The 25,694-nt window shown below is 56.2% G+C and overlaps 2 protein-coding genes across 6 annotated transcripts; both read right to left on the bottom strand.

Moving 5' to 3' along the window:
- Positions 1–16: 16 nt before the first annotated feature.
- On the bottom strand, positions 17–6,562 carry CA11 (carbonic anhydrase 11). 5 transcript variants are annotated; one of them, XM_060085392.1, is made up of 9 exons: positions 6,081–6,562; positions 5,919–5,993; positions 5,046–5,188; positions 3,086–3,271; positions 2,758–2,853; positions 2,529–2,601; positions 2,270–2,424; positions 1,847–2,012; positions 17–108 (listed from the first exon to the last, which is right to left on the bottom strand). In XM_060085392.1, the coding sequence occupies exons 1-9, from the start codon at positions 6,145–6,147 to the stop codon at positions 17–19; spliced, it is 1,053 nt and encodes a 350-aa protein (XP_059941375.1). In that variant the 5' UTR covers positions 6,148–6,562. The 5 variants fall into 5 exon arrangements, with proteins under 5 accessions (XP_059941375.1, XP_059941373.1, XP_059941376.1 ...); XM_060085390.1 differs by lacking the exon at positions 17–108 and adding an exon at positions 199–599; XM_060085394.1 differs by lacking the exon at positions 17–108 and adding an exon at positions 606–1,099.
- A 9,841-nt stretch (positions 6,563–16,403) lies between these two features.
- On the bottom strand, positions 16,404–23,749 carry NTN5 (netrin 5). The gene is made up of 6 exons (XM_060084159.1): positions 23,119–23,749; positions 19,973–20,161; positions 18,876–19,025; positions 18,396–18,449; positions 18,097–18,177; positions 16,404–16,768 (listed from the first exon to the last, which is right to left on the bottom strand). Exons 1-6 carry the CDS (start codon positions 23,747–23,749, stop codon positions 16,404–16,406), a joined length of 1,470 nt encoding a protein of 489 aa, XP_059940142.1.
- Positions 23,750–25,694: the final 1,945 nt, after the last annotated feature.

Below are 25,694 nucleotides of genomic sequence, written 5' to 3'. Positions count from 1 at the left end.
ACAGCTGGCTTGCCAGTCAGCAGCACACTCCTGTGGTTCGAGCGAGTGTCTGCCCAGGGGCGGGCGAGCGTAGCTTGCAAGCCTCCAGTATCCAGAACACTGCAAATCCTAGGAGCGACGGGGATTTGCAGTCCTCGGTGCAGAAACGTGCAACTCAAGAGGGTCCCAGGAGACCATACAGTCTGGGTGAGGGGCTGATCAAATCAGGCAGCCGGCTCTTTGCAACCGAGGGTTCAAGGGGACACAAGGCGCTCCTTCTACAAGGTGGGTGAGCCTGGCTCTTGCAAAATCTGCAGCCCTCTCCAAGCAAGGAGCTTTGCAATCTGCACCAAGAGGTGTGCGCGGAGGGCCGGGGAGAGGGCAGGAGGAGGCGGCTGCCTTGAGGCGTGACCAAAGCAAACTTCTTTCGCGGAAAAAAAAAAAAAAAAAAAAGCCAAACCAAAACACCCGACGCCACAGAGCGCACCCCTCCTCTCGGCCCCCGCCCGACTCCGGCCTTGCACCCCAGCCGCGTGCCTCCCTCCGGCTGAAAGCGCGGGCCAATGGCGTCTTGACCCCTCGAGACGCACAGCCAATGGGACCCCTGGATCCGCCAAGTCCTGGGAGTGCGAGAGAGGGTCTCAGTGCGTGAAGTTACCTTGCCTTTTGGAGGGAGGCGGGACCCTGACCTACATTCACCCAATGGGAGACGGCATTGGGGGCGGGACCGTGACCCAGTTTGGGCCAATGAGGCAGACGGAAGGGGGAAGCACATGGCTTTGCGCGTGCTGCCTGACGGGGAGGGTGGGTAAAGGGGTGGGAGGGGAGAAGAGCCGCTTAAAGGAGCCGCGAATCCACATGACTGGGGAAACGGGAAGCCAAAAAACCGAGTAGTGGGGTTTAGGAAGAGGGAGATTGGTTTCTAGAAGAAGGCTGCTATTCTTTAATACCCAAATATTTCCTCGCCGCCCCTAGAATCAGACCACTGAGATACAGGAAGTATTCTGTCCCTTTAATAGCTTTGTTTTGGGGGTGACTCCCCTCCCCTTGTGGGGAGGCTTGGGAAAGGCAGGCGCAATCCTCGATGGGGAGTCTCAGCGACCATGGGGGGTACCATCCACTGTAAGATGACACGGGTGGGGGGCGTTAGTTTAGGGCACGATAGGATGGACCCTGAAGGGAGCATGCAGGGGGCGGGGATGGGGGGGCCGCCCGGGGCTCTACCACAGGGAGGGCTGCGAAGGGGGAACCGGAATGTACCAGGTTGAGAAGCTGGGAGAAATGGTCAGTTATACTGCACTGGGCTGAACCATAGGGAGGCAGCAGGAGGGTGGAATAGGGACATCCGGTTTCAGCATTAGGTGGAACTACGGGAAGGTATTCATGGTGGGGGGGTATGGACTGTACCATGTTGAGAAGCCAGAGAGGTAGACGTTAGATCACTGGGCTGAACCACGAGGAGGCAGTGGGGGGGAAAGGGGATTGTACCATGCTGTTCCTCAGTAAGGAGGTGGGTTGTACCGCATGAAAACAGGGAAAAGGATTCGGGCTATACCATTTCGGAAAGCCATAGTAATAGGCACCACGGACCAGTACTTGATCGTACCATAAGGAAACCAGGGGGCTCGGGTTATACACCAAGTTGCAAGCAGCGAAGAAGACAAATCATGGACCAGCAATGGTCAATGACCGGGAGGTGGGCTGTACCACTTTGACACAAAGGGGGAAGGGAGAAAGAGCGAGAGCTCAAGAAGCTGGATCATACAGAGCAGCAGAGGGGGGTAGGACTGTATCATATTGAGACACCAAGGGGAGACACATAGGCGGGTTAGACCAAGACGTGGAGGGGGTGCAGACTGGATCATACCATGCAGGCGGTAGTTGGGGCCTCGGCAGCGCCTCTCGGGGTGCCGGGGGTCCCTGTTGCCCCTCAAGGCCCTGTGGGCCAAGGGCTGCAGGGGCCGGCCGTTACCGCTGAGGCTCTGGAAGATCTGGGACGGAGGATTCTGGCTCAGGAGTCTCAGGGAGTGCATCTGCCGTGGAAGGGGGGTGGGAAACTGGGAGTGAATAATGAATGGATCTGGTGTCGTCACGCAGGAAGCCCCGCCCCCGAGAGCGGGTGGGCGGGGTCTTGCTCGGCCCCCACCAGACGCTCCAGGGTTGTCAGATTCTCGAATCCCTTCCAGTTCCCTGTCAACCGGGGGTAGGAGGGTAGGTGAGGCAAGGGGACACCCAGGCCAAGGAACGGGTTGGGGGTGGCAGGGAGGGGGCAATGGGCTGCCAGGGTCACCTGGAGGGAGGTGATATTTAGGGCCCTGTCAATGAGGATCCAGGTAACAGTCTCCGAGCAGGGTGGGGTGCTGAGAGAGCCCTGATAGGTGATGAAGCCAAAGGATTCGGGGAACAGGAGCTCCAGGCTCAGGTCTTGAAGAAAGTAGGCATCATCTGCGGGAATATCAGGTCAGAGTGAAGAGGGGTGCCCCTGCTCAACTCCCCTATGTGCACACCCCACCCCCACCCTCTCCACCCTCCAATGCCCAGGGACTTACTCTTGTAGGAGATGCGGGTGATGGTGTCACGGTTAAGGAGGCGGCTAAGGAATGGGTTTGAGCTACCGGCCACCTGTGTGGAGGTATGAGGTGAGGAGATAGGAACCCGGAAGTCCAAGCCCCCAACCCCTTCCTCCCCTAGGACCCTGGAGTCTGGGCCTTCCAGCCTCCCTCTTCTCAGACCCCAGGTTCCAGCCCCTCCCTCCCTCCGAATCTTGCCTGGGCTCACATTGACAAAGAGGCTGAGAATGGCCAGGCCATTGGGGCCCCGGGAGGCGGTGCTGAGGTTCCCGTAGAGTTCTTGGTTGAAGTGGATGAGCTGCACCTGCGAGGGGAGCACAGAGAGTGGGGTCCCCTGGCAGACAGGGGGGACAGAATGGGCAATGGGTGCAGTTCTGGGCCTTTGGGGTCCCAAGTCAGGTTAAGGATTAGTGTTCAGGGTTGGGGGGGGTAGTTCTGTGGAGGAGGATGGGATGAGGCGTTAAGAGGAGGGTGAGGTGGGAGGAATTGGGTCGACTCAGGGTGAAGGTCAAGGGTCAGAGGTTAGCAGGCATCACCTCAGCAGAGAAACCCTGGTGGTTGATCTGGTGTTCAGAGCCAGCTCCATCACGCGCTCCAAATAGCAGCCGCAGTTCACTGAGTCGGTGGCTATAAAGGAGGGGCCCCCCAGACACATTGACCACAGGCCGGGGTGCAGGCAGGAAGGAGACATGGCGACCGGTGTTGTACAGGGTTCCCTGGAGCTGTGGGAGAGGTGGAGGCCTTCATAGGGATGCAGAGAGAAGACCTTTTCCCTACTGTTTTCCATTCGTACATTTCCCTCTGCCAACAAACATTTAATCATTCAGCATAGTCTGAACACTAATGTCTTTCCAGACTCTGGGCTGGTCCATGGTAGGTGCTCAATAGTGGTGAATTTAATTAACAAATATTTATTGAGCTGCTACTATGTGCCATGGATGCCAGGAAGAGAGCAATGAGCAAGTAGACAAAAATTCTGGGCCTCATGGAGCTTCTGCTCCAGTGGAGGAGAGACAGACAATAAATTCTGAATCATATAAGTAAATGCTTAGTTAATTACATCCTGTGCTCACGCTGGGGAGAACTGGGAGTTCTAATAAAGTATAATAGGAAACCCAGGGAATTCCTTGGGAGTCTAGTGGTTAGGACTCTGCACTTTCACTGCCAGGGTTTGGGTTCAATCCCTGCTCGGGGAACTGAGATCCTGCAAGCAGCACAGCCAAAAAATGGGGGAGGACGACCCATAGATTGGGATGGGGGTGGGGTGTCAAGAAAGGCTTCCATGAGGAAGTGACATTTGAATGGAGACCTGAAGGATAAGGAGGGGTTAGTTGCAAGGAGCAGGGAGAATGGCATTCCAGAAGGGAGAACAGTCAGTGCAAAGCCCTGAGATGGCCTATTTTAGTGACAGTGAAGAAGCCAGTGGGACCAGAGCCCAGTGAGCAAAGGAGAGAGTGGTGATGGGAGCCAGATGGTGCACAGCCTTGTGGGCAAGGATGGGGTATTTTGTATTTTTATTTAAATAACTGAATGTATATAACACACTTGGCACAGTGCCAGGCACATGCTAAGTACTGTATAAGTGGGTGCTATTATTACTTGTCCTAATAGAAGAGTTTTGAGTAGGAGAGAGTGGTATGATCTGGTCTGTGTTTTTAAACGTCTCTCTAGCAGTGGGATGGAGAAAGGATTGCAGGAGGCAGAGAAGCAGGCCAGCAAGGAGGCTATGGCACCAGTCCAGGTGCAAGATGATGGTGGGAGCAGTAGAGGGACAAGAAGTGAAACGCTGTTTAGCAAGGAGACTAGAAAGGACATGGATGGGAAATGGGAGTGAGGGAGGAAATGGGATGGGAAATAGCTCTGAGACTTTTGGCTGAGTGAAAGGTAGTGCCACCTCTTATAAGAAATGGTATTGTGGGACTTCCCTGGTGGTCCAGTGGTTAAGACTCTGTGCTTCCAGTGCAGGGGGTGCAGGTTCGATCCCTAGTCGGGGAAGCAAGATCCCACGTGCCGCGGGGCGCGGCCAAAAAAAAAAAAAAAAAGAAAGAAATGGTATTGCAAAGCAGGCAAGAGCATGGATTCTGGGACCACACTGCCTAGGTTTGAATCCCAGCCCTGACACTCTGTAGCTGTTTGACCTCACGTAAGTAACTTAACCTCTCTGTGCCTGAGTTTCTGCATCCATAAGATAAGGATAATAACTGTACCTATTTCATGGGGTTGTTGTGAAAATTAGAGGATTTATCAAGTTTGAAAACAGTGCCTGGCACACTGAGTCTGTTTTACCACTGATTCTAAGAGATGGGAAGACCAGGAGCCATGTTTGAGGAGGGAACAATTGGTGATCCACTGTGGAGTGTAAGTAGCCTCCTCTCCACCCATTGTGTTGTAGGCCTCCTTCCCCAAGGCTAGCGTCCCAACTGAAAGCCCTACCCCCCACCTCCACTCAGGCCCAGCCCCAGTGGATTCGGTAACCCCGCCCTCCAGGCCCCTTACCTTCTCTCCCCCTGTGCTGAGTCGCAGCGGGGGCAGAAAGGGGTCATAAAGGACCCTCTTCAGCTCCACATCCACGGGGCTCTGTCGCTTCCCCACAGCACACAGACTCCAGGCTGCGTTCACCAGGCCCCAGAAGGGAGGCCCTGGGAGCAGGAGTGGGGCAGGGAGGAAAGGGAGTCAGAAATATGGACTGGATCCCAAGGCTGGGATCTGCTGGGAAGGCTGTGGTCTGGACTCCCTGGATCCCAGGAGACGAAGCGCTGGGAATCTGGACTCCTGGCTTTGAGGGAGGAGGGGGCTGGGATCCAGAATCCTGGGTCCTAGAAGAATCTTAGAGGAGTTTCCTAAGGACCGCCCCGCCCCCCAACACCTCCAAGTCTCTTTGATCAAACCTATCTTAAATTGTCATTGGGGAAGAAACTACAACTCCCAGCAGGCCCTGAGACTGCCAGCCTACCCATCCAGTGCCTGCCTACCCCAGAGCCCATGGGAGTTGTAGTTCTTTTGGTCTCGTCCCACAGCCGGATAATGAATGTAATGGGGAGAAGGAATTGCAAGAGAGGGCTGGACGAGGTGGGCAACGGGGCCACTGAACCTCTGGTTCTCAGTAGGAGCCAGGACCTACCTGCCTCTTTCCCAGGAAACACACACGCACTTCTCCAGCCCCAAGCTCCCTTACCTTCCACTCCCTCCCACTCACTACTTGCAATGCTAATGTATAATGTCCCATGCTGAGCCCCTCGGGTTCAGAAGCTGGGTCTCCTGAGGGAGGGAGGAAGGGGATGGGACTTCTGCGTCCTGGGGGGAGGGGGCTGGGTCTCAGGAAGAAAGCGCCCGGCAGCCCAGACTCCTGGGTCCCCGCCCTGGCTGCACCTGGCACGAAGTTTCCCTGGAGATTATCCTTGTAGCTCCACCAGTCCTCGGGGTCAGGTGCGGGTCCGATGTGAGCTGGAGAGAGAGCAGCCTGAACCCCTCTCCTTGGCACCCCTCCCCCACCCCAGTCAGGGGCTTCTGCCCCAACCCCCCAGGCCTTACCTGCCGCCCCCAGTGCGGCCCAGAGTAGCAGCGCTCGAGGGGCGTTCAGACGAGCTGCACCCCCCATCCCCGGGAGGCCTCGGGGCGACCCCTTCCCAATGCCCTGGCCCGCCCTCTCTCAGCTTCTTCCTCTCTTTGTGGAACCCCGACCCCTCCGGACTTCCAGCCTTCCTCTCCTACCCACAGGGAGTCCCAGTTCCCCAGTTACTGAGGCAGCCGGGGACTGTGACGCCCCCACGCCCCTACTCCGCTCTCCTCTCCTCCCTCTCTATGCCTCCCCTTCCTCTCCTCTTTTCCCGAAGCCTCCTTCTCCCTCTACCTCCCGATCTTCCTACTCCTCTCTCTGCTTTCTGCTTCTCCCTCGGGTTACCTCTGGGTTTCTAATCCACACCCCCCTCTTCATTACGCTCTCGCAAGCCACCTAACTCCATACCTCCATCCCGCTTCTCTCCCCTCCTTCTCCTCCTCCCTCGCTCCCTCTCGGCCTCCAGCTCCTCTCCCTCTCCCCACCTCCTCCTCTCCTGCCTCTTCTGTTTCTCCGTCTCTCTCTCCTCTCTCCTCCCTTCCTCCCTCCTCCCCCTCCCTCTCTTCTCTCTCTTGCTGTTATTTAATTTTTCTGTCGTTGTTTGGGGCTGGGGGGAGCTCTCACAGCAAAGAACCCTCCTCCTCGGGCTGGCATGGATGTGTGTGGGGGGGGTGCCCCAGGGGCAGGATGGAGGGGTCGTTGGGGGGATGGTCCCCAGCTCCCGGCCGCGCTGGGGCCATGGGGGCGGGGGTGGCCCGGACACCTGGGGCCCAAGAGCCTGCAGTTTCCATCCTCCGCAGAAGGGGGAAGGGGGGCGTTTAAGGTGGAGCTGGGAGAGTCCTCGGATGTCTTCCCGCTCAGGGCCGCTGGCCCCGGAGGATCCGCCGTCTCCCAGCTCGCGGGGACCCAGGTGGGAGCCTGTAGTGCCTGCAGCCCCCCGCCCAATGCATCACTCGGGCCTCCTCCAGGGGCTCCCTTAACCCGGCTGGGGGATCCCCTGGGAGACTGGCGCGCGATGTGGGCGGCTGACCAGGAGGGGGAGGCAGAGACTTGGAGAGGGAGAGAGAGGCTGGAGGAGCCGGGAAGGCAGAGAAGAGAGAGCAGAGGTGAGGTCAGGGAAGAGTGGAGGAGGTTTGGGAAGGGAAGGGGAGCCTGAGATGGGTACGGAGAGCCGTGGTGGAGGGAGATGCAGGGTAGAGATGAGAGGGGAGGCTGGGGCTGTTGGGGGGTTGCTGGGGGGGGTGGCGGCGGCAGGAGAGAGAGAGAGACAGAGAGACTTACATACATTGAATGAAGAAGATACAGAAGCAAATACACACCGAGAAGAGAGAGAGATACAGAGAGAGGGAGACCCCCCCCCAGAATGACAGGGAAAAAAATGCAAAAGGAGACAGATGCAGATGGAGGCAGAGAAAGAGATACAGAGACCCACAGAGAGACAGATGTAGACACACGAACTTGGAGATAGAAGCAGAGAGACCTAGAGAGAGAGAGAGAGAGAGAGGAGAGAGAGAGTCCCACATACCAGGTTAAAGATGGAAGAGCAAGATGCCAGGCAGGAGGTGTGTGGGGAGAGACAGAAACAGAAAAAGAGATCTAAAGACAGAGCGACAGAGAATCACACACCCAGAGCAAGGGGCAGAGAGAGGAGGAGACAGAGAACGAGGCAGACACACATGCACATCTATAAAGAGACGCACTCATGCAGAGAAAGAGGTATGAACAGAGACAGATGGACAGAGACAGAGAGACCCAGATAGGGGGAGAGAGTCCCAGAAACAGGTCAGCTGACATGAAGGATGAGACTAAAGAGGATTCAGAAACACAGAGGCATTCAGGGATAGAGAATTGGAGATGGACATTCAAGGACCTGTGATGGAGGGAGATGGAGACACCCCGGAGAGTCAGAAATGCAGAGAGACAGAGAAAACACGAGAAAGAAAGGTATATTCATTATCCCTTGTCACATAACAAATTATCTTAAAACTCAGTGGCTTAAAGCTACAAATATTTATTATCTCATGGTTTCTGAGGGGTAGGAATTTTGGAGCAGTTTAGTTGGGTGGCTCTGGCTCAGATAACAACAGAGAACTCAGAGTCTCTCATGAAGGTGCAGTAAGCTATTGGCCAGGGCTGCAGTCATCTGAAGGCTTGAATGGGGCTGGAAGATTACTTCCAAGCTCATGTACATGGTGCTTGGCAAAAGGCCTCAGCTACTCACCAGGTGAGCCCCTCCATAGGGCTGCTTGAGTGTCCTCACAGCATGGCCGCTGTCTTCCCCCTCAGAGTGAGTGATTGGAGAGAGAGAGGGAGAGAGAGAGAGAGAGAGAGAGAGAGAGAGAGAGAGAGAGAGCAGTGTCTTATATGACCTATGTCCAAAGTCACACACCATCCCCTTTTTTTTTTTTTTTTTTGGCTGCATTGCATAGCCTGCAGGATCCCAGTTCCCTGACCAGGGATTGAACCCAGGCCCCAGCAGAAAGCGCTGAGTCCTAACCACTGGACCGCCAGGGAATTCCTGACACCATCACTTCTTTATTCTATTCATTGGAGGTGAAACACTAAGTCTAGCCCACATTCAAAGAGAAAGAGATTAAGCTCCTCCTCTTGAACAGAGGGGTATCAAAGAATGTGGGCTTATTTTAAAACCATCACAGGTGGGGAGAGGAAGAGAGAGAGGAATGGAGAGAGACAGACTCTTTTTCTTTTTTTGTGGTACGTGGGGCCTCTCACTGTTGTGGCCTCTCCCGTTGTGGAGCACAGGCTCCAGACGCACAGGCTCAGCAGCCATGGCTCACGGGCCCAGCCGCTCTGTGGCATGTGGGATCTTCCCGGACCGGGGCACGAGCCCATGTCCCCTGCATCAGCAGGGGGACTCTCAACCACTGCGCCACCAGGGAAGCCCAGGAGACAGACTCTTAAAGGCCCATGAGGCTTAGAGGTTGGTGAGACACTTATTCAGAACGGCAGGAATGTGTCAAGAGAGACTCTTGAAGACAGAGGGAGCTGCGGAGACAGGGAAAAGAGTCAAGACAAAGGAAACCAAAGCAGTAGTAGTAAAAATAATAATTACAGTAATAGCAGCCAGCACATAAAGTACCTACTACATACCAGGCAAAGCTCTGAGCACTTTCTATGAACTGACTCATGTAATCATCACAGCCTCTCTATGAAAGAGAAGATGTTATTATCCCATTTTACAGATGAGTAAGCCAAGTCTCAAAGGGCTTGCCCAGAGTTATACAGGAAGGAAGCAAAGAAGGATGGAGAAAATATAATGGAGACATATGTGCAGAGACTATGGGGAAGTGGCAGGAAAAGACTAGCAGAAGAACCCAGCTCTGACAGACAAATAAATCAGTAAGAAATGAAAGCCAGGGACTTCCCTGGTGGTGCAGTGGTTAAGACTCATGCTCCCAATACAGGCGGCCTGGGTTCGATCCCTGGTCAGGGAACTAGATCCACATGCATGCCACAACTAAAGAGCCTGCGAGCTGCAACTAAGGAGCCTGCCTGCCGCAACTAAGACCCGGCACAACCAAATAAATAAATGGAAGCCACTCTGACTGAGAGTTTTCTAGACACTGGGGCTGTACCATGCACTCTTTAGGTTTTGTTAACCCTCAAAGTTGCCCCATCAGGTGGGGGTTAGTATTAACCCCATTATACAGATAGAACCCCGAGGCTCAGAGAAGGAAGTAACTCACCCAACATGTCATGGGTTGACTGATGCCTCCCTCCCCGCAAAAAGAGACATGCCCACTCAGAACCTGTGAATAGGGCCTTATTTGGCAAAGGGGTCTTTGGAGATGTAATTAAGATAATGATCTTGACATCAGATCATCCCACATTGTCTGGGTGAACCCTAAATCCAATGATAAGTTCTTATAAAATAAAGGCATAGATAAACAACGGGGATTTACTGTATAGCACAGGGAACTACATTCCACATCTTCTAATAAACAATAATGGAAAAGAATCAGGAGAAAAGAATATAGATATATATACATATGTATATATCTACATAGATATATACATATGTATATATCTACATAGATATATACATATGTATATATCTAACTGAATCATTTTGTGCACACCTGAAACTAACAGAATATTGTAAATCAACTATACTTCAACTTAAAAAAAGGAAAAAGGGAAAAGAAAGGCAGGGGGAGATTTGAAACAGAGGAGAAGGTGATGTGAAGACGGAAGCAGAGATTGGGGTGATGCAACCACAAGCCAAGGAACTTGAGGAGCCACCAGAAGCTGGAAGAGGCAAGGATGGATCCTCCCCTAGAGCCTTCGGAGGGACTGTGGCCCTGCCCACACCTTGATGTCAGACTTCTGGCCTCCAGAACTGTGAGAGAATACATTTCTGGTATTTTTAGCCCCGAAGTTTGTGGTAATTTTTTATAGCCACCTACCCCAGGGGTTGGGAGACATCATGAGAAAGACATGGAACTCATCAGAGGGAGAGCCAATGAAGGAACCAGAGATACACAGAGGGAGAGAAGACAGACTGACATGACAGGAAGAGTAGGGTCTCCCCACACTTTGACTCTCCTCCTCCAGGAAGCCCTCCCTGACCTTCAGGCTAGGTCTGTGTCTTCTGTGGACCTTCCCAATGTCCTGGGTACCTCCATTAAAGCACAGATCTCATTAGGAGAGGGACTGTGTCCCTGTATGCCCTTCCTCCAGGGTCCAGGCCTGACCCATCTCTGGGTCCCCAGCATCACCCTACATAAAGGACATGAGCGTCCTCAGGAGAGAAGTCGGGCGTGATTGAATGAGACGATGCTCCTGATGTCCCTCCCTAGAGATTCTCACCCCTCCCATCAGCCTGGGAGACACTTGGGTTTCCTTCAAGGCCCAGGGAGGGCCTCACCTCCTCCAAGAAGTCTTCCCTGACCTCTCAGGCTGGGCCCTGTGCTGCCCCCATTATTACACATCACACCAATGTGACTGTACCCAGGTCTCTCTCCTACCTCACCCTCCCAGACTGGGAGCTCCTCCAGGGCAAATCCGGGGACTGACTCAAGTCCTGGTCCCAGCATTTCCCAGGGAGAACTTGGGAGAATATGTTGAATGAATGAATAAGTGAGTGAATGAAGTAAAATATAGGGACTGTGGCATTGCATTCAGAAATGGCTAAGAAAAAGATTTTCTTACATGGGGGTAAGAGGAAGTCTTCCAGTGTAGGTAACATTTTCCTGACCCTCTTTCTGTTCCCATAACCCCAGCCCTGGCTCAGAACTCATCTTCTCCCACCAGGATCCTCCCTCCAACCCCTCCCCCACCGCAGTCTCCCTCCCCCTCCAGTCTACCCTCCAGGGACCCCGGAGGGGTCTTCTACATCCAGAGTTGACCTCGCCTCTCCCCTAGTTATAGCCTTCCCATAGCTCCCCAGCACCTCTGGACAAAGTCCCCACCTCTTCACCTTTCTTGTCATGTCCAAATCCTTCCTCTGTCCTTCAAGACCTACCTCAGATGTCACATCTTCTGAGAGCTCATATGCATTTCAGGAGTCTGCTCTTTCAGGAAGCCATCAGTGATGCTGTGGTGAGCAGGGGCCTCTTCTGAGTTCTGGAAGCCACCTGTGCTGCTTCCATTATAGCAGCAAGACAGACTGGGCTCAATGCCCAGAGGCGGGAGGGAATGGCCAGGCCGGAGGTGGGTCCCAGATGTGAATTTCACGCCTATTCGTCTCAGGCACTGGGAACAAAGTTTGGGTCAAAACGAACATATGCGGCTTGCCCCGCTCCTCACTTTTGTCTCCTACGTCCCCAACCCCTGCGTAGCAGGCAGCAGGGCCAGGACTCTCCAGACCCGGGTGGTTCCCACAGGCCCTCTTGGCCTCCTCGCCCCTCCTTCCCTGCTCTTAACTCTCTGGGGGAGCCTGGGAAAAATCCTCCCGATCTGGGTTCGCCTCTCCTGGGGGATGTGTGGCCACCAGTGTTTAAATAATAAAAACAAACTCCAATGGCTCTTACTCTGTGCCAGACACTGTTCTAAGCCCATTACCTACACATGTTAATTTATTTAATCCTCATAATATGCCCTGTGGGTTACTTCCTATTATCATCATCATCACCACCCCCATTTCACAGATGAGGAAACTGAGGAACAGAGAGGGATTTGAACGCAGGCGGTCTGGCTCCAGAGTCCATGCACTTCATGAAAATCGTCTCTAGAGCAGTGCCATCCAATAGAAGTTTCTGCGATGACAGAAATGTTCTTTATCTGCTCTGTCGGATATGTTTTCCACCCACCACCAATGTGGCAGTGGCTACTGATTGGATAGCTCAGCTCTGGAGAACTAAGTTTGAATGCCGGCTACTTGCCAGCTACTTGTGTGATGGATGCTAAGTCTCCTTGCCTCTATCATTGCTTCTTTCTTTTTTTAAGATTTAGATTTGTGGGCTTCCCTGTTGGCGCAGTGGTTGAGAGTCCGCCTGCCGATGCAGGGAACAGGGGTTTGTGTCCCGGTCTGGGAAGATCCCACATGCCGCGGAGCGGCTGGGCCCGTGAGCCATGGCCGCTGAGCCTGCGCGTCTGGAGCCTGTGCTCCGCAACGGGAGAGGCCACAACAGTGAGAGGCCCGCGTACCGCAAAAAAATAATAATAATAATAATAAAAGAGAGGAAGAAGAAGAAGGAGGAGGAGGAGGAGGAGAAAGAGAAGAAGAGGTAGGAGAAATCTGAAGTGTGAAAGGGACTCGACTTACCATTATTGGCTTTGAAGATAGAGGAAGGGGCCATGAGCCAAGGAATGCAAGTGGCCTCTAGGAGCAGGGAATGGAAAGGAAACATTCTTCCCTAGAGGTTCCAGAAGGAATGCAGCTTTGTTGACACCTTGATTTCAGCCCAGTAAAATCCATGTTGGGCTTTGGACCTCTAGAATTGTCAGAGAATAACTCTGTGTTGTTTTAGCAGTTGAATTTGTGTTACTTTGTTATGGCAGCAATAGAAAACTAATACACTGGTTCTTCTCTCTTTCTGGGCACATAGGAGAATTCTGCTTTCCTGCCTTTGTGCAACTGTAATACTGACTAATGAGCTGTGAGTGGAAGGGCTAGAGTCGTTCCTGGGCCAAAGCATCTATTTCTTTTTTTTTTTTTTAATTTATTTTTGGCTGTGTTGGGTCTTCATTTCTGTGCGTGGGCTTTCTCTAGTTGTGGCGAGCGGGGGCCACTCTTCGTCGCGGTGCGCGGGCCTCTCACTGTCGCGGCCTCTCTTATTACAGAGCACAGGCTCCAGACGCGCAGGCTCAGTAGTTGTGGCTCACGGGCCCAGTTGCTCCGCGGCATGTGGGATCTTCCCAGACCAGGGCTCGAACCCGTGTCCCCTGCATTGGCAGGCAGATTCTCAACCACTGCGCTACCAGGGAAGCCCAAAAGCATCTATTTCTTGTGTGGGACCATTCAATACCCTCTGTCTGTCTGTCTGTCTCTCTCTCCCCCCTCCCCAGTGATCAAGGATACCATGGGTTGCAGCTGGTGCAGTGACAAGACGGTGGATGCCTCTCAGCCTTGGCGCTTCAATGATTGTGTGGAAAATCGCCCCTTGCTGACTGGCATGGGACAGGACATGAGAAAGAAGTCAACTCTTATTGTGTCAAGCCAACAGGGCTAGCCTAACCTGACTAATGGAAGTCCTTAGTGAAGTACAGGAACTAGCTTGCTGCTATACAAGGCAGTGTGTCCCAGGAAGAGAGAAGGGCAAGTGCAAAGGCCCTGAAGCAGAGTGTTCTTGGTTTTTAAAGGAACAGGAAGGAGACCAGTGTAGCTGCAGAGGGGTGAATGAGGGAGAGTCCTAAGAGGTGAGGTCAGGTATGGGGTGGGAGTGGATCAAGTAAGGCTTTGTAGGGCAGGGCAAGGACTTTGGATCTTATTCTGAGCAAGATGGGAAGACAATCAAGAGTTTTGGGCATAGTAACAGCACGGTCCGACTTAGGTTTTAAATCATTATCCTAGCTTCTGTGTGAAGAAGACTCTAAGAGGGTAGTGGGGAGACCAGTATGGAGACTACCTGTAATTCAGGCAAAGAGTGGTGATGGCTTGGATCAAGGTGGTAGCAGTGGAAATGGTAAAAAAAAAAAAAAAAAAAAAAGGCTGAATTATGAACATATTTAGTATGTGTAACTGAAGAAACCTCAGGTAGAGTTGGAGTTGGGACAGGCCTGTAGGGGGAGCTCTCAGATCCCGCCAGGAGACCTCAATTAACAGGAGAGAAGCAAACCTACATCTGTGATAGGAAAGTACCTCTAGGTTACTATCAGAAGGAAGAAGAAAACTTCTCTTCATCTAGGGAAGCTCAGCCAGTCAGACTGTAGCAGGCCAACCAATGCAAAGCCTCCATACTTTGGACTCCCAGTTTCCTCCAATGGACTCTTTGGTTATTGCAGCCCCGCCCAACTCTCCTCTTTTCCCTATAAAAGCATGTTCCCCTTGCTTGTTCTCTGTATTTGCTTATGGTCACCCATCTTTGCATATCGCTGATTGTGATTTCTCTGCTAGTCCCTAATAAACTCAGTTTTGTTGGTAAAAGAGCTGACCAATATATTTTTTTGAATAAATTTATTTATTTTATTTATTTATTTTTGGCAGCATTGGGTCTTCATTGTGTGCAGGCTTTCTCTAGTTGCAGTGAGGGGGGCTACTCTTGGTTGTGGTACGTGTGCTTCTCATTGCGTTGGCTTCTCTTGTTGCAGAGCATAGGCTCTAGGCACGCGTGGGCTTCAGTAGTTGTAGCACGAGAGCTCAGTAGTTGTGGCTTGCGGGCTCTAGAGCACAGGCTCAGTAGTTGTGGCGCACGGGCTCCACGGCATGTGGGATCTTCCCGGACCAGGGCTCGAACCCGTGTCCCCTGCATTGGCAGGCGGATTCCTAACCACTGCACCACGAGGGAAGTCCCTGGCCAACATATTATTAAAGTTGTAAGTAGATGTGAGGGTGAAGTAGTGGGGTAAGTGCCTGACTGAACTGATTTTGAGAAAGGATGGAAAGAGCAAGATAAGGTCTAGAACTTTTCTGAAACACAGAACTCTTCTTAGAAAACCCCTTAAAGACTCCTAACTCCTGCTTCCGATATGCCCGCACCCAGGGCCCAGTTGGAAGCCAAAGGCAAGCCTCCCCATATATAGGATAGTATTGGTAGCTTGGGGGTCAGTCACCTCCTGAAGGCTATTTCCTGCCTTTCTTAGTCTCCTCAGGAGCATACCCAGAACATTGGTGGGAGGGTCTGTTCTCTCTGCCTAGCACCCAATGACATCATGGCCCAGCCTGACTCCCCACTGGCTAAGAGGCCTGCTTTTCTCTCAGGGAAAGAATAGGTTGCTCTCTAGGCCCCAGTGGACCTTAAGTCATATCACTTTGTCTGAGATTCCTTCAAAGTACTAGCTCACTTTCTCTCCTACCAAGGTCACCCAAATTTGAAATTTTTTTGTTGATTGTGGGGGCAGAGGCCAGGGTGACAAGGAAGATATAGGCCCTGACGGCCTTCCATTCCATAGTACTTAAGCTTCCTGCCTTTTTCACCCCATCCCTCTGGCCTGTAGGTACCTAGCTGTTGGGTGGAATCGAATTCTACTTAGCACCAAGTGACGTCACAGCACTCTGTGGCTCCCAATTGGCTAATCCCTCAGGAAAGGGTTTAGGCTGTGCTTCAAGACCAGGTGAACCCATGAGAACCCTCTTCAGATAGTCACTCAAAGTTCCATTATTCTTTTCTCAGAGACCATCCTGGGGCCATCAGAAACCAAGTGTTTCTCAATCTGGAACTTTCTGGAAATCTGACACTGCTGTGCTTTCCTCAGGTGTATTTCCCGCCTTTTCTAGCCACCATCCCCTCCCACCGGCTTTAACCAATCGTCAGGCAACATAAATAGGACTAGCACCCAGTGACATCATACCAGCTTTTTCATTGGATTGGCTATTCTGTCAGAGAGCTGTAGCCATATTCGGCTCCACAGATTCCTCGTGGCCTTCTTCGTTTGCCCCTCAGATACCCTCCCAGCACAGGTCAGGGGTCTGTAGCCGACTTTCCCCATGAGTTGAGACTTTATTGAGGGGACTAGATGCGTAGGTCACAGGTCGAGTGTCCTAGCCAGAGACCAAGAGGTTTGCCGCCTTTATTTAAAAGTCCCTCATGCCTCCTCGGTGCTGGCACATGCAAGTGACGTCAGGGGCTCCACGGCGTCTGATTGGCTTGCTGGGGGACGCACTGTCGAGGTAGAAGACTCCTCTCACGGTTGCTTCCAGTTCCTTCCTTGGAGTTCGAGGCCGCCCGGCTCCGGCTCTAGATCCTGGGTTCGGGGCTGGGGGTCGAAGGCCGCAGGCCGTGGCAGCCTCCGGCGTACTCCTCCTGCTGCAGCCGCCGCAGCGGCCGGGCCCAGCGCGGCCTCCAGGGCAGCGCGAGGCCATGGCGGTCGAGGACTAGGCGCGCGGGGTCAGGGCCGGTGGCCGCGCTGCCCAGCAGCAGGTAGTGGGTGGCGGGCCGCAGGCGCAAGCAGCCACAGGCCAGGTCGGCGCGGGGCACCCAGGCGTCCTGGCCGCCGCGGCGCACAGGCCGCGCCGGCTGCTTGTATACAGCCAGGATGCGCACGGCCAGCCGCTGCCACGCCGGGCCCGCCGCCTCGGACGCCAGCACCTGCGCGCGGAGCACTGCGGGGAGGTGAGATGTCAGGCCTGGGGGGGTGGGGAGCCTCCGGGTCCCGTGGGGTCAGTCCTGGTGGGGAGGGACCCGGGACCCGAGAGTGGGCTTCCGGGATCGCATCAATAGGGAGAGACCTTGAACCTTTGAGGGTGAGACGTCTGGGGGTCGGGCCGTGTGCTGTGAGGAGTGAGATCTTTCTGGGGAGATGGGTCAAAGCAAGGAGAGCGGGGCTTATGGAGCGAGAGGTTGGGTCACAGGATTGTGATTGGGAAGGCGGGGGGGGGGGTTCCCTCTGGAGAGGAGGCCAGACAGGGCGAGGAACCCAGGGGCCCACCAGGAATATGCCAGATGGGGCGCTTTGGGGGTCATATTAGAAGCAGCGGGTACAGGGATTACTTAAAGGGTTAGAGGTCCCAGGAGGACCCTGCAGTGGGTGGGGCTGGGAACAAGGTCCAAGAGGCAAGTCCAGATCTCTAATGCCAAGGGGTCAGAAGGTATTAGAAGCAGACAGAGCCCTTGGAAAACAGGGGTATTGCCATGGGAGGGACCTGCATTTAGGATTAATTTGGGGGCCACAAGGAGATCAGTCCTTGGAAGCTGAGGGTCGAGGTCATACTAGTGGTGATTCAGAGACGTGTCCTCTCTGAGGGGGTGAGGTGAGACATGCTGGGAGCAGGACTCTGGCAGACAAGCTGGGTCTTTGGGGCAGAAGATCCCTGTGGGAGGTGGGGGGAGAAGCCTCCACCTTTGAAGTTCAAGGACACTAGTGGCCAGATGCTGAGCCTCAGGGAGGAGAGGTCTGGGATCCTATACCATTGAGGGAAGTAACTGGGACTGGGCTGAACTGATTGTCCAAGAGAGCCTGTAGCCACAGGCCCTGGGGTCGGGGGCTGGTGTGGACTGGTGGATTAGGGAACTGTGGGGTGAGTCTGTGGGAGTGGGGCTCCGATATCTCAGACCCTGATAGGAGGCAGAGGGTCTGAGACAGACAAGACGGTGCAAGGATCCCTTCCATTCAACCAGTTCCCCTTTCTCCTTCCATCCTCAGGAGGCCACCTCCCTCCCTCAGAGATGTCAGGCTGAAGGAGATGGTGAAATTCTGCAAGGCCAATAACACGGGGAGAGAGGAGACTAGGAATGTGGGGAGCACCCCCTCCCCACTGCCCCTTCTGCCCATTGTCTGCTGTCCTGTTAGGTTCTAGATCAGGAAAGGCCCTGCAGAGTCCAACACCCCTTCCCATTTAAGCTGAGGAAAATGAAGGCCAGAGAAGGGGGTGGCTTGCAGCAGATCAGAGCCCCTGTGCCGCCGCTGGCCCTTTTCCTCCCCAGCACTCACCGTACTCCTGCTGGCAGTACCTCCGAAGGCTCATGTGTACCCTGGTGTCCGAGACATTGCAGTAGTTTTGACACTGAGAGTCTGGGGAGGGTCAGGCTGTCTGCAGTGGGCTCCTGAGGCCTGGACTACAGCGTTCTGCTCCTGCCCATCCCCTGCATTTCATCTTGACGGACAGCTGGGGTGCCTGAACCCTTGGGGACTGGGCTCGGTGGAACACCCCTGGATCCCCACCTGGCGGCCCAGTCAGCCCATCCCTGATCCCTCTTGCTGCCAGGGGTTTCTAGGCCAGCCAGTCTTACCCGAGCTGTAAGCATGAGGGGTTGTAGCAAGGGTGGTGGTTGCCTCTGGAATTCCTGTGAAAGAGCAGAGGAGAGACAGGGCCTTAGTGCCTCCCATCCGCAGCCCGCTCCCCCCGAGGAAGCCAGGCATCCAGACCCCAAATGTCTATTCCCCTGAGGCCCAAGAGTGGAAGCACACTTTGCCTTTCTCCCCCCAGGACCTGGAGTCCTGGTCCCTAGCCACTTTCTTAAGACTCAGAAGTCCAGGTCCCCAGCCCCTTCCTCCCTCAGACCCAGGACTCCAGGCTCCCACCCTCTTCGTCCCTAAGATGGAGGAGACTGGACTTTCAGTCTTCACCTCCCTAAGGACTCAGAGTCCGGCCTCCACTCTCTAGCGTCCGTCTCCTATGGACCAGGTCCTCACAACACCTGCCCCCTGGAGATCTGGGATGTCTCCTTCCCACCCCCCTTCAGACTTGGGCCCTGTCCCTCAGGACTCACGCTGGCAGGGCATCCTTGGGGAGCGGCTCTGCTGGTAGCCGGGACCACAGCGGCTGCATGTCAGGCCAGTGACCCCTAACTTGCAGGAGCACTGCCCACTGGTCTGGTTGCAGGTACCACCTGTCGCCCCGATAGGATGGCACTGGCAGGCTACATGAGGAGAGGAGCTGGGGATGTGCGGTGCAGGCTCCCAGCCTCTTCCTCCCCAAGGACTGAGGAGACTGGAATTCCCTGGCCACTCCTCCTCAGACCCAGGATCCAGGCCCCCAGCCCCTCGCTCCTCAGACCCAGGAGTCCAGACCCCTGGCCCCTCCTCCTTCAGACCCAGGATCCAGGCCTCCAGCCCCTCCCCCCTCAGACCCAGGATCCAGACCCCCAGCCCCTCCTCCCTCAGACCCAGGATCCAGGCCTCCAGCCCCTCCCCCCTCAGACCCAGGATCCAGGCCCCCGGCCCCTCCTCCCTCAGACCCAGGAGTCCAGACCCCTGGACCCTCCTCCCTCAGACCCAGGATCCAGGCCTCCAGCCCCTCCCCGGTCAGACCCAGGAGTCCAGACCCCCAGCCCCTCCTCCCTCAGACCCAGGATCCAGGCCTCCAGCCCCTCCCCCCTCAGACCCAGGATCCAGGCCCCCGGACCCTCCTCCCTCAGACCCAGGAGTCCAGACCCCCAGCCCCTCCCCCCTCAGACCCAGGATCCAGGCCCCCGGACCCTCCTCCCTCAGAACCAGGATCCAGGCCCCCGGCCCCTCCTCCCTCAGACCCAGGAGTCCAGACCCCTGGACCCTCCTCCCTCAGACCCAGGATCCAGGCCTCCAGCCCCTCCCCCCTCAGACCCAGGAGTCCAGACCCCCGGCCCCTCCTCCCTCAGATCCAGGATCCAGGCCTCCAGCCCCTCCTCCCTCAGACCCAGGATCCAGGCCCCCGGCCCCTCCTCCCTCAGACCCAGGAGTCCAGACCCCCGGCCCCTCCGCCCTCAGACCCAGGAGTCCAGACCCCCGGCCCCTCCGCCCTCAGACCCAGGACCCGGGCCCCCGGCCCCTCCCCGCTCAGACCTGCCGGCCTCCTTTCCCTCCAGGCCGGGCTTCAGGCTGCACTCACCCCTGCAGGCCTTGCGGCTGCTGACAGGCTGGCTAGGGTCCCTCCAGAACCCCGGCTGGCAGTAGTGGCAGTGCCGCCCGGCCGTGTGGTGGCGGCACCGCTCACAAACACCCCCACTCCGGCCGCCCGACAGCCTGAACAGCTCAGAGTTGAACCTACAGCGTCTCGCGTGCTGGTTGCAGGAACAGGCTAGGAACGGGATGGAGTCACAGCACATCAGGCCCGGCTCTCTGTTCCCCTTTCCCAGCTTTCTCCCCACTGCCCTCAGGAAAGAGACTGCCCGGGGGTCCCTAGGTAAGTGAGGGTCCTAGAAGCTCTTCACTGTCATCTTTAAAATGGGTGCACTGGACTGGAGCTGGATGAGCCCGAGAGGAGTGATGAATATGCTGGATGTCTGTGTAAAACCAGGGGGTGTAAAGAAGAGTGGCGGCTCTGGGCCTAGGCTGTGGAATCAGAGCCCCGCGTGTAAGTGTCTCACTGTTTCCGTGGGCAAGTGCCGACTCCTTTCTGTAGCTCAGTCTCCCTTGCTGTAAAATAGCATTTATAGTGTCTACTTCATGATCTTTAAATGCAACCACCTACGTAAAAAGTGCTTACTTAACTCCGTACCTGACACAGAGCATGCCCTTGCCCATTTAGCACATCCACGTGCCAGGTGCCATGTGCTGAGTGCTTGGCATGTTTCCTTCTCACAGCAGCTCTGTGAGACTGGGGCTGTCATCATCCCCATTTTACAGATGTGAACACTGAGGCAGAGAGGCACGGTCACCTGCCCAAAGAAACTCGGCTGAGGGGTGGTCAGAGGCAGGATTGCAACCCAGGCTCACTCCAGTGCTTCTCATACAGCTCACATGAGGACCACTTACCATGTACATTTTGCTGGGGAGTGTTGATCAGATTTTCAAAAGCAGTGGCTCTCAAACCTTACCGCTTATCCAGATTACGTGGGAAATGTTTAAAAAGAGCAACACAGATTCCAGGGCCCATCCCAGGGCTTCTGTGGGTCCAGGGGCCTGTATGTCTAGCAAGCATCCCAAAGTGAGATGCTGATGCAGGGAGTTCATGGACCACTCTTTGGAGAGATGTAAGGAATTTTTGACTCCAAGAGGTTTGAGAGGCCTGGACTAGCAGGTCCTGAGGGCCCCAAGGAGCAGCGGGAAGGTCAGGGAGCTGAGACAGCTGTGTGTTCTTGGGAAAATGACTCCCCCTCTCTGAGCCTCAGTTTCCTCCCATCCAGTGGGGATCTCAGTTCCTCTCTCAAGGGTTTTTGTAGGCGTTAGGGATGGCAGCGCTCTTGAGATTATCAGTCGGTAGAGTTGGGCTTTGGATTCTTTCTGACCTGAGAATGATCACTTCACCTCACTCCCCACTAGAAAACTTGGACTGGGGGAAGGGTTCAGGCCACTGTGTCTATAAAGCCCACAGCTCCGCCACAGGAGTTAGTCTCGCCCTGTCTGCCCAGACCCTTCTCCATCACAACACTGTTGGTCTGTTACCCAGGTTCGGAGGGTCGGCTGCTCAGCTCAGCCTGAGGGGATGTGGTGATCCACAGAGGGACAGCCTCCCCAGCTCCCAGGCCCTGTCCTCCCCCAGGATGGACCCCACCCCACCCTCAGGCCACGTGATTCTCCCCTCCCTCACTCCCCTGTAGGGGCATCAGATCTTACTGGTAGGAATGGGCCAACTGGACAGAGGCCTGGGATGATGAGAACAGCAGGTCAAAGGGGACCCAAGTGTGATAAGGACAGAGTGGGGAGCAGGGGACAGCTGGATGGTCTGTGAGTTCGTCCACTTGATGTTGCAGGAAGACGGAGAGGGGGAGGGGCCAAGGATGTGCGAGGTGGAGAGAGAGGGAGGTCCAGGAGCGAGAGAATGGAGGGTGTGTGTGTGTGTGTGCGTGTGTGTGCGGTGTGTATCTATCCATGGAGTGGAGTTAGCAAGGCCATGTAACACACTCAGACCCTCTAGCAAGGCTGCAGGCTGGAGGTGGGATGAGGAGGGCTGTCTCTGAGGAGAGCCGCTGGAGGGATGGGGAAGGGCCCAGACTCTGGAGGCCAGTTCGGAAGCCCTGAGGATGGGGGAGGGCATTGAGTGGGGCCTGGGGAGCTCTGGTCCAACTGGAAGGCTGGTGGATGGCCCAGCCTCTCGGAAGACTTCTCTGAGTCCAGTCCCAGCACTGCCCCTTGCTGACAGTGAGACGTAGGGCAAGTGACACGTCCCCTTGGGCCTCACCCTCCTCGTCTGGGCAATGGTAACATTGGCGGAATCAGATAACTCTTCCTCCGTGCCAGGTCCTGTATCAGGCTTTATTCTAAGGACTTTATGTATTTTAATGCATTGAATTTTCACTACAGCCTGTAAAGGAAGGGCTGTTACTATCCTCACATTACAGGTGAGCCAATGGAGGCAAAGAGAGGTTTGGTCATTTGTTGGGGTTCACACAGCCAGGAAGCAGAGAAGCTGGGATTTGAGCCCAGGCAGTCTGGCTGGCTGCTGAGGCCATGCCCGTGTCTGCTGCCCGAGAACATCTAGTGTGACAGCACGTAAAGGTGGCTGGCAAGGACAAGCTAAGACCCTTGGGCTTATCCTCCTGAGCTCAGATTCCAGCCCTGCCACTTTCCAGCTGCATGTCCTTGCCCAAGGGACTTCCCAGCTCTCGCCTCAGTCTCCTCATCTGTAAAATGGGCCTGATGCAATACCTGCCCTGCACATAGTAGTTGCTGGATAAATATGTGTCTAATGAATAAATCCTTACCCCCTGTGGTTGATTTGATGATTCCAAAAATGTCCAGTTGCCCTGTTTTCCTACAGCCACTCAGTAAATACCACCTGAGCACCTGCACCAAGCCAGGCCCTGGGCTGGGAGCTCAGGAAATGTTATCCGTATCACCATCACCATGATCAAGTGTCAGGGAGACGCTGGAGCCCCCTAATGGGCATGTAAGCAGCTGGAAGTCTGGGGGCAGCACAGGTGGTGGGGAGGGAGTGGGCGGAAGTGAAGAGGGGGCCTGGCTGGAGGACAGTATGGGGAGAAGCAAGGAGCATGCAGCTCTGGGGAGGGGAGAACATCCTGCCCCTCAGGGAGAAGGGCCCAGCTGCTTGAGCCGTGTGGCTAGCTGGCGGGTCAGGGTGGGCCCAGGACTCACGCAAGCAAGGGTGAGGGTGCCGGGGCGTGGCAGGCCGCCAGGGCCAGTCGCGGTGGGATGGGCGGCAGCTCTCACAGCCTGGGCCGGTGGTGTGGTGGCGGCAGCGGCAGCGGGGCGGCCGGTCACGGGCAGCACAGCGGGCTGCGTGGCCATGGCACTGGCAGCGGCCTCTCACTCCTGCTGCTGCCAGCTCTGCCTGGCCCCCGAGCTCCACACGGAGGTGACTGGCCACCACCCTGGCCTTAGGGCCCGGTGGGGCTCGGAAGGTCACCGTCTCGGGGCCTCCCAAGGCCCCCGGCCAGGCGGGTCTGCGCCACAGTGATCTCCAAGGCCCTCCGGTGGCCCAGGCGGCAGACAGGACCAGGGCTGGGGGTCCCGGGGTGCAGAAGCGCAGGCTGACGGACGTCAGGAGGAAGGGGCCACCCAAAGCTAGGGTCAGACTGCCATTGCAGGTGGCCCGGGGGCCGAGATCCGCCCCCGGGGAGGGGATGCAGGCCTGGGGACAGGAGGCAGCCATGCCGGCCAGCTGGGTCACTGGTGGGAGGCAGAAGCGGGGGCGGCCCCCTGGATGGTAGCATGGGTCTGCGCTGGCCTGGCTCAGGAGGAGCAAGAGGGCAAAGGTCACTGGCATGGTTCTGGCAGAGGCACGTACCTGGAGAGGAGACGAGTGTCTGGGCGTGGGGCCTCAGGCCGCCCTCGGGGGTCAGCCTCCAGCCCGCTCCCCAGGCTCCCCGAGGTACCCCGGCATTCCACCCCCAGCCCTGCCCCAGACCCCTCCCGGCTGCTTCAGAGCGAGGAAAATAGTTCCATCTGGGGAGAATTACTGTTTACATAACCCAAAGGGGAAAGAACGCAAGCAAAATCGAGAATTTTGCCTGAACTAATCCGTAGCTTAACACCCCAGAGCTATCCGTCAGTGTGTCAGTGTCGAGGGGCAGGGGGCCCTGGGGAGAGGGCAGGGAGGGGGGACAGATGGGGAAACCCAAAGAGGGGGCAAGGGGGAGAGAGGAGGAGCCGGGTGGGCAGGGGAGGGGGAGTTAGAGACAGATGAAGACTTAGTGGCAAAGAAATGGAGAAAGGGGCCGACAGAGGCACAGACGGCAAAGACAGAGTCGGGGGCAGAGGCCAGCGAAGGGCAAGGGCCAGGCAGGGAGAAGGAGCTGCGAGGAGAGAGAGAGGACGGACACAAGGGGAGACCAGGAGGCACCCAGAGTCCACAGGGTGGGGGGCACCGGGTCCCAGGGAGCCTGGGGGCTGAGACAGACAGGTGCGCAGGGGGCTCAGAGACACCTGTGAAGCAGGAGGAGCGCAGGCAGGCCGGCAGGCCTGACCTGGGGGAGGCGGAAGGGGGCGGGGAGCAGAAGCAGGAGGCCAGGCCCTTGGGGACTGGGGATCAGAGTGGAGGCCCTTTCCCACGTGGGGCCCTAACCATGTTCTCCACGCCCAGGGCACGGAGAGGGATTATCACCAAACAACCCAAACAACTAGGCCTCCCTGCCACCCAGCCCTAGCCTCCACCCGCCCTTAACCCTTTCTCACCCAGGTTCAAAGCCCCAGGAGCTGTGCTGAGGGACCTGATGGGGACGGGGATGCCTGGGGGCTGGAAGCCTGGGCTGGGAAGTCAGACCCCTGGTTTCCCCTTGGGACTCACGATGGGAGGACCCTGTGCTTGCATTTCTGATAACCTCTGCCCACCCCACCCTCCACTGCCATCCTAGGCCTCAGGGTCCGGGAATCAGAGGCCCCGCATTCCCCTCCAGTCCTAAGGTCCCCAGAGCAGAAGGGAGAACAGATGTCGGGGGTGGCGGGTACTAAGGGAGGAGAGAGGGAGACAGGGCCGGGCCAGATGCTAGGGCGCCCGCAGGGACCACAAGTCCAGAGCCGGGGATGGCAGGATCGAAGACGGACCTGGAGCGGAAATGCGCGCCCCCCACCCCCACCCCACCCCACCCCACCCCACCCCGAGCTGGCAGCCCCTGATGAGGAGCCCACTCGGGTCTGGGGGCCTTGGAGCCCTGCTGGGCCCCACTGTCCAGGCCCCTGGCTCTGAATCTGGACCCGGGTTTGTGCCCCAGCTGGGAGTCGAAGAGGTAGCCGTGGGTGCGGGTGGGTCCCGTCCTCCCAGCCTGATTTCACAGCCCGCAGCGTTCCCACCGCAGTCGCCCGGTGCGGAGGCCGCCTCCCCCGCCCCAGACGAGGCCCAGACAACGGGCGTGGCCCTCCGCACCTCCCGAGGAGGAGCCTGGCGTCATTTTGAGCTCTTGCGCCTGGCATTTGCCCCCGTCCCCCGGCACCGGTCTTGTTAAGGGGCTCGCCCCATCTCCCACCTCCTCTCTTGCCTGGGCGGTTCACGGGGTACCGCTTTCTGGCCTTTAGTACCCCGGGCAACCGGCTGAGTCCCACGGTGTTCCTGGGGGATCCAGACACCACCGCCTGCCACTGGGGAGCCCAGATGTCTGGCCTCCAGTCCCTGTCCCTCTGGAGACTGTAGCCCACCCTGGCCCCCACTTTAAGGGGCAGAGTCTAGCCGTGTACCCACCAGGTCCAGGGTCAGGCCTCTTGCCTGGGCAGTGTGG

Source organism: Mesoplodon densirostris, chromosome 19, assembly GCF_025265405.1.
Source record: "Mesoplodon densirostris isolate mMesDen1 chromosome 19, mMesDen1 primary haplotype, whole genome shotgun sequence".
NCBI classification, from domain to species: domain Eukaryota; kingdom Metazoa; phylum Chordata; class Mammalia; order Artiodactyla; family Ziphiidae; genus Mesoplodon; species Mesoplodon densirostris.
The sequence above is the reverse complement of the archived record's forward strand: the minus strand, read 5'-3'. Positions and strand labels throughout refer to the sequence as shown.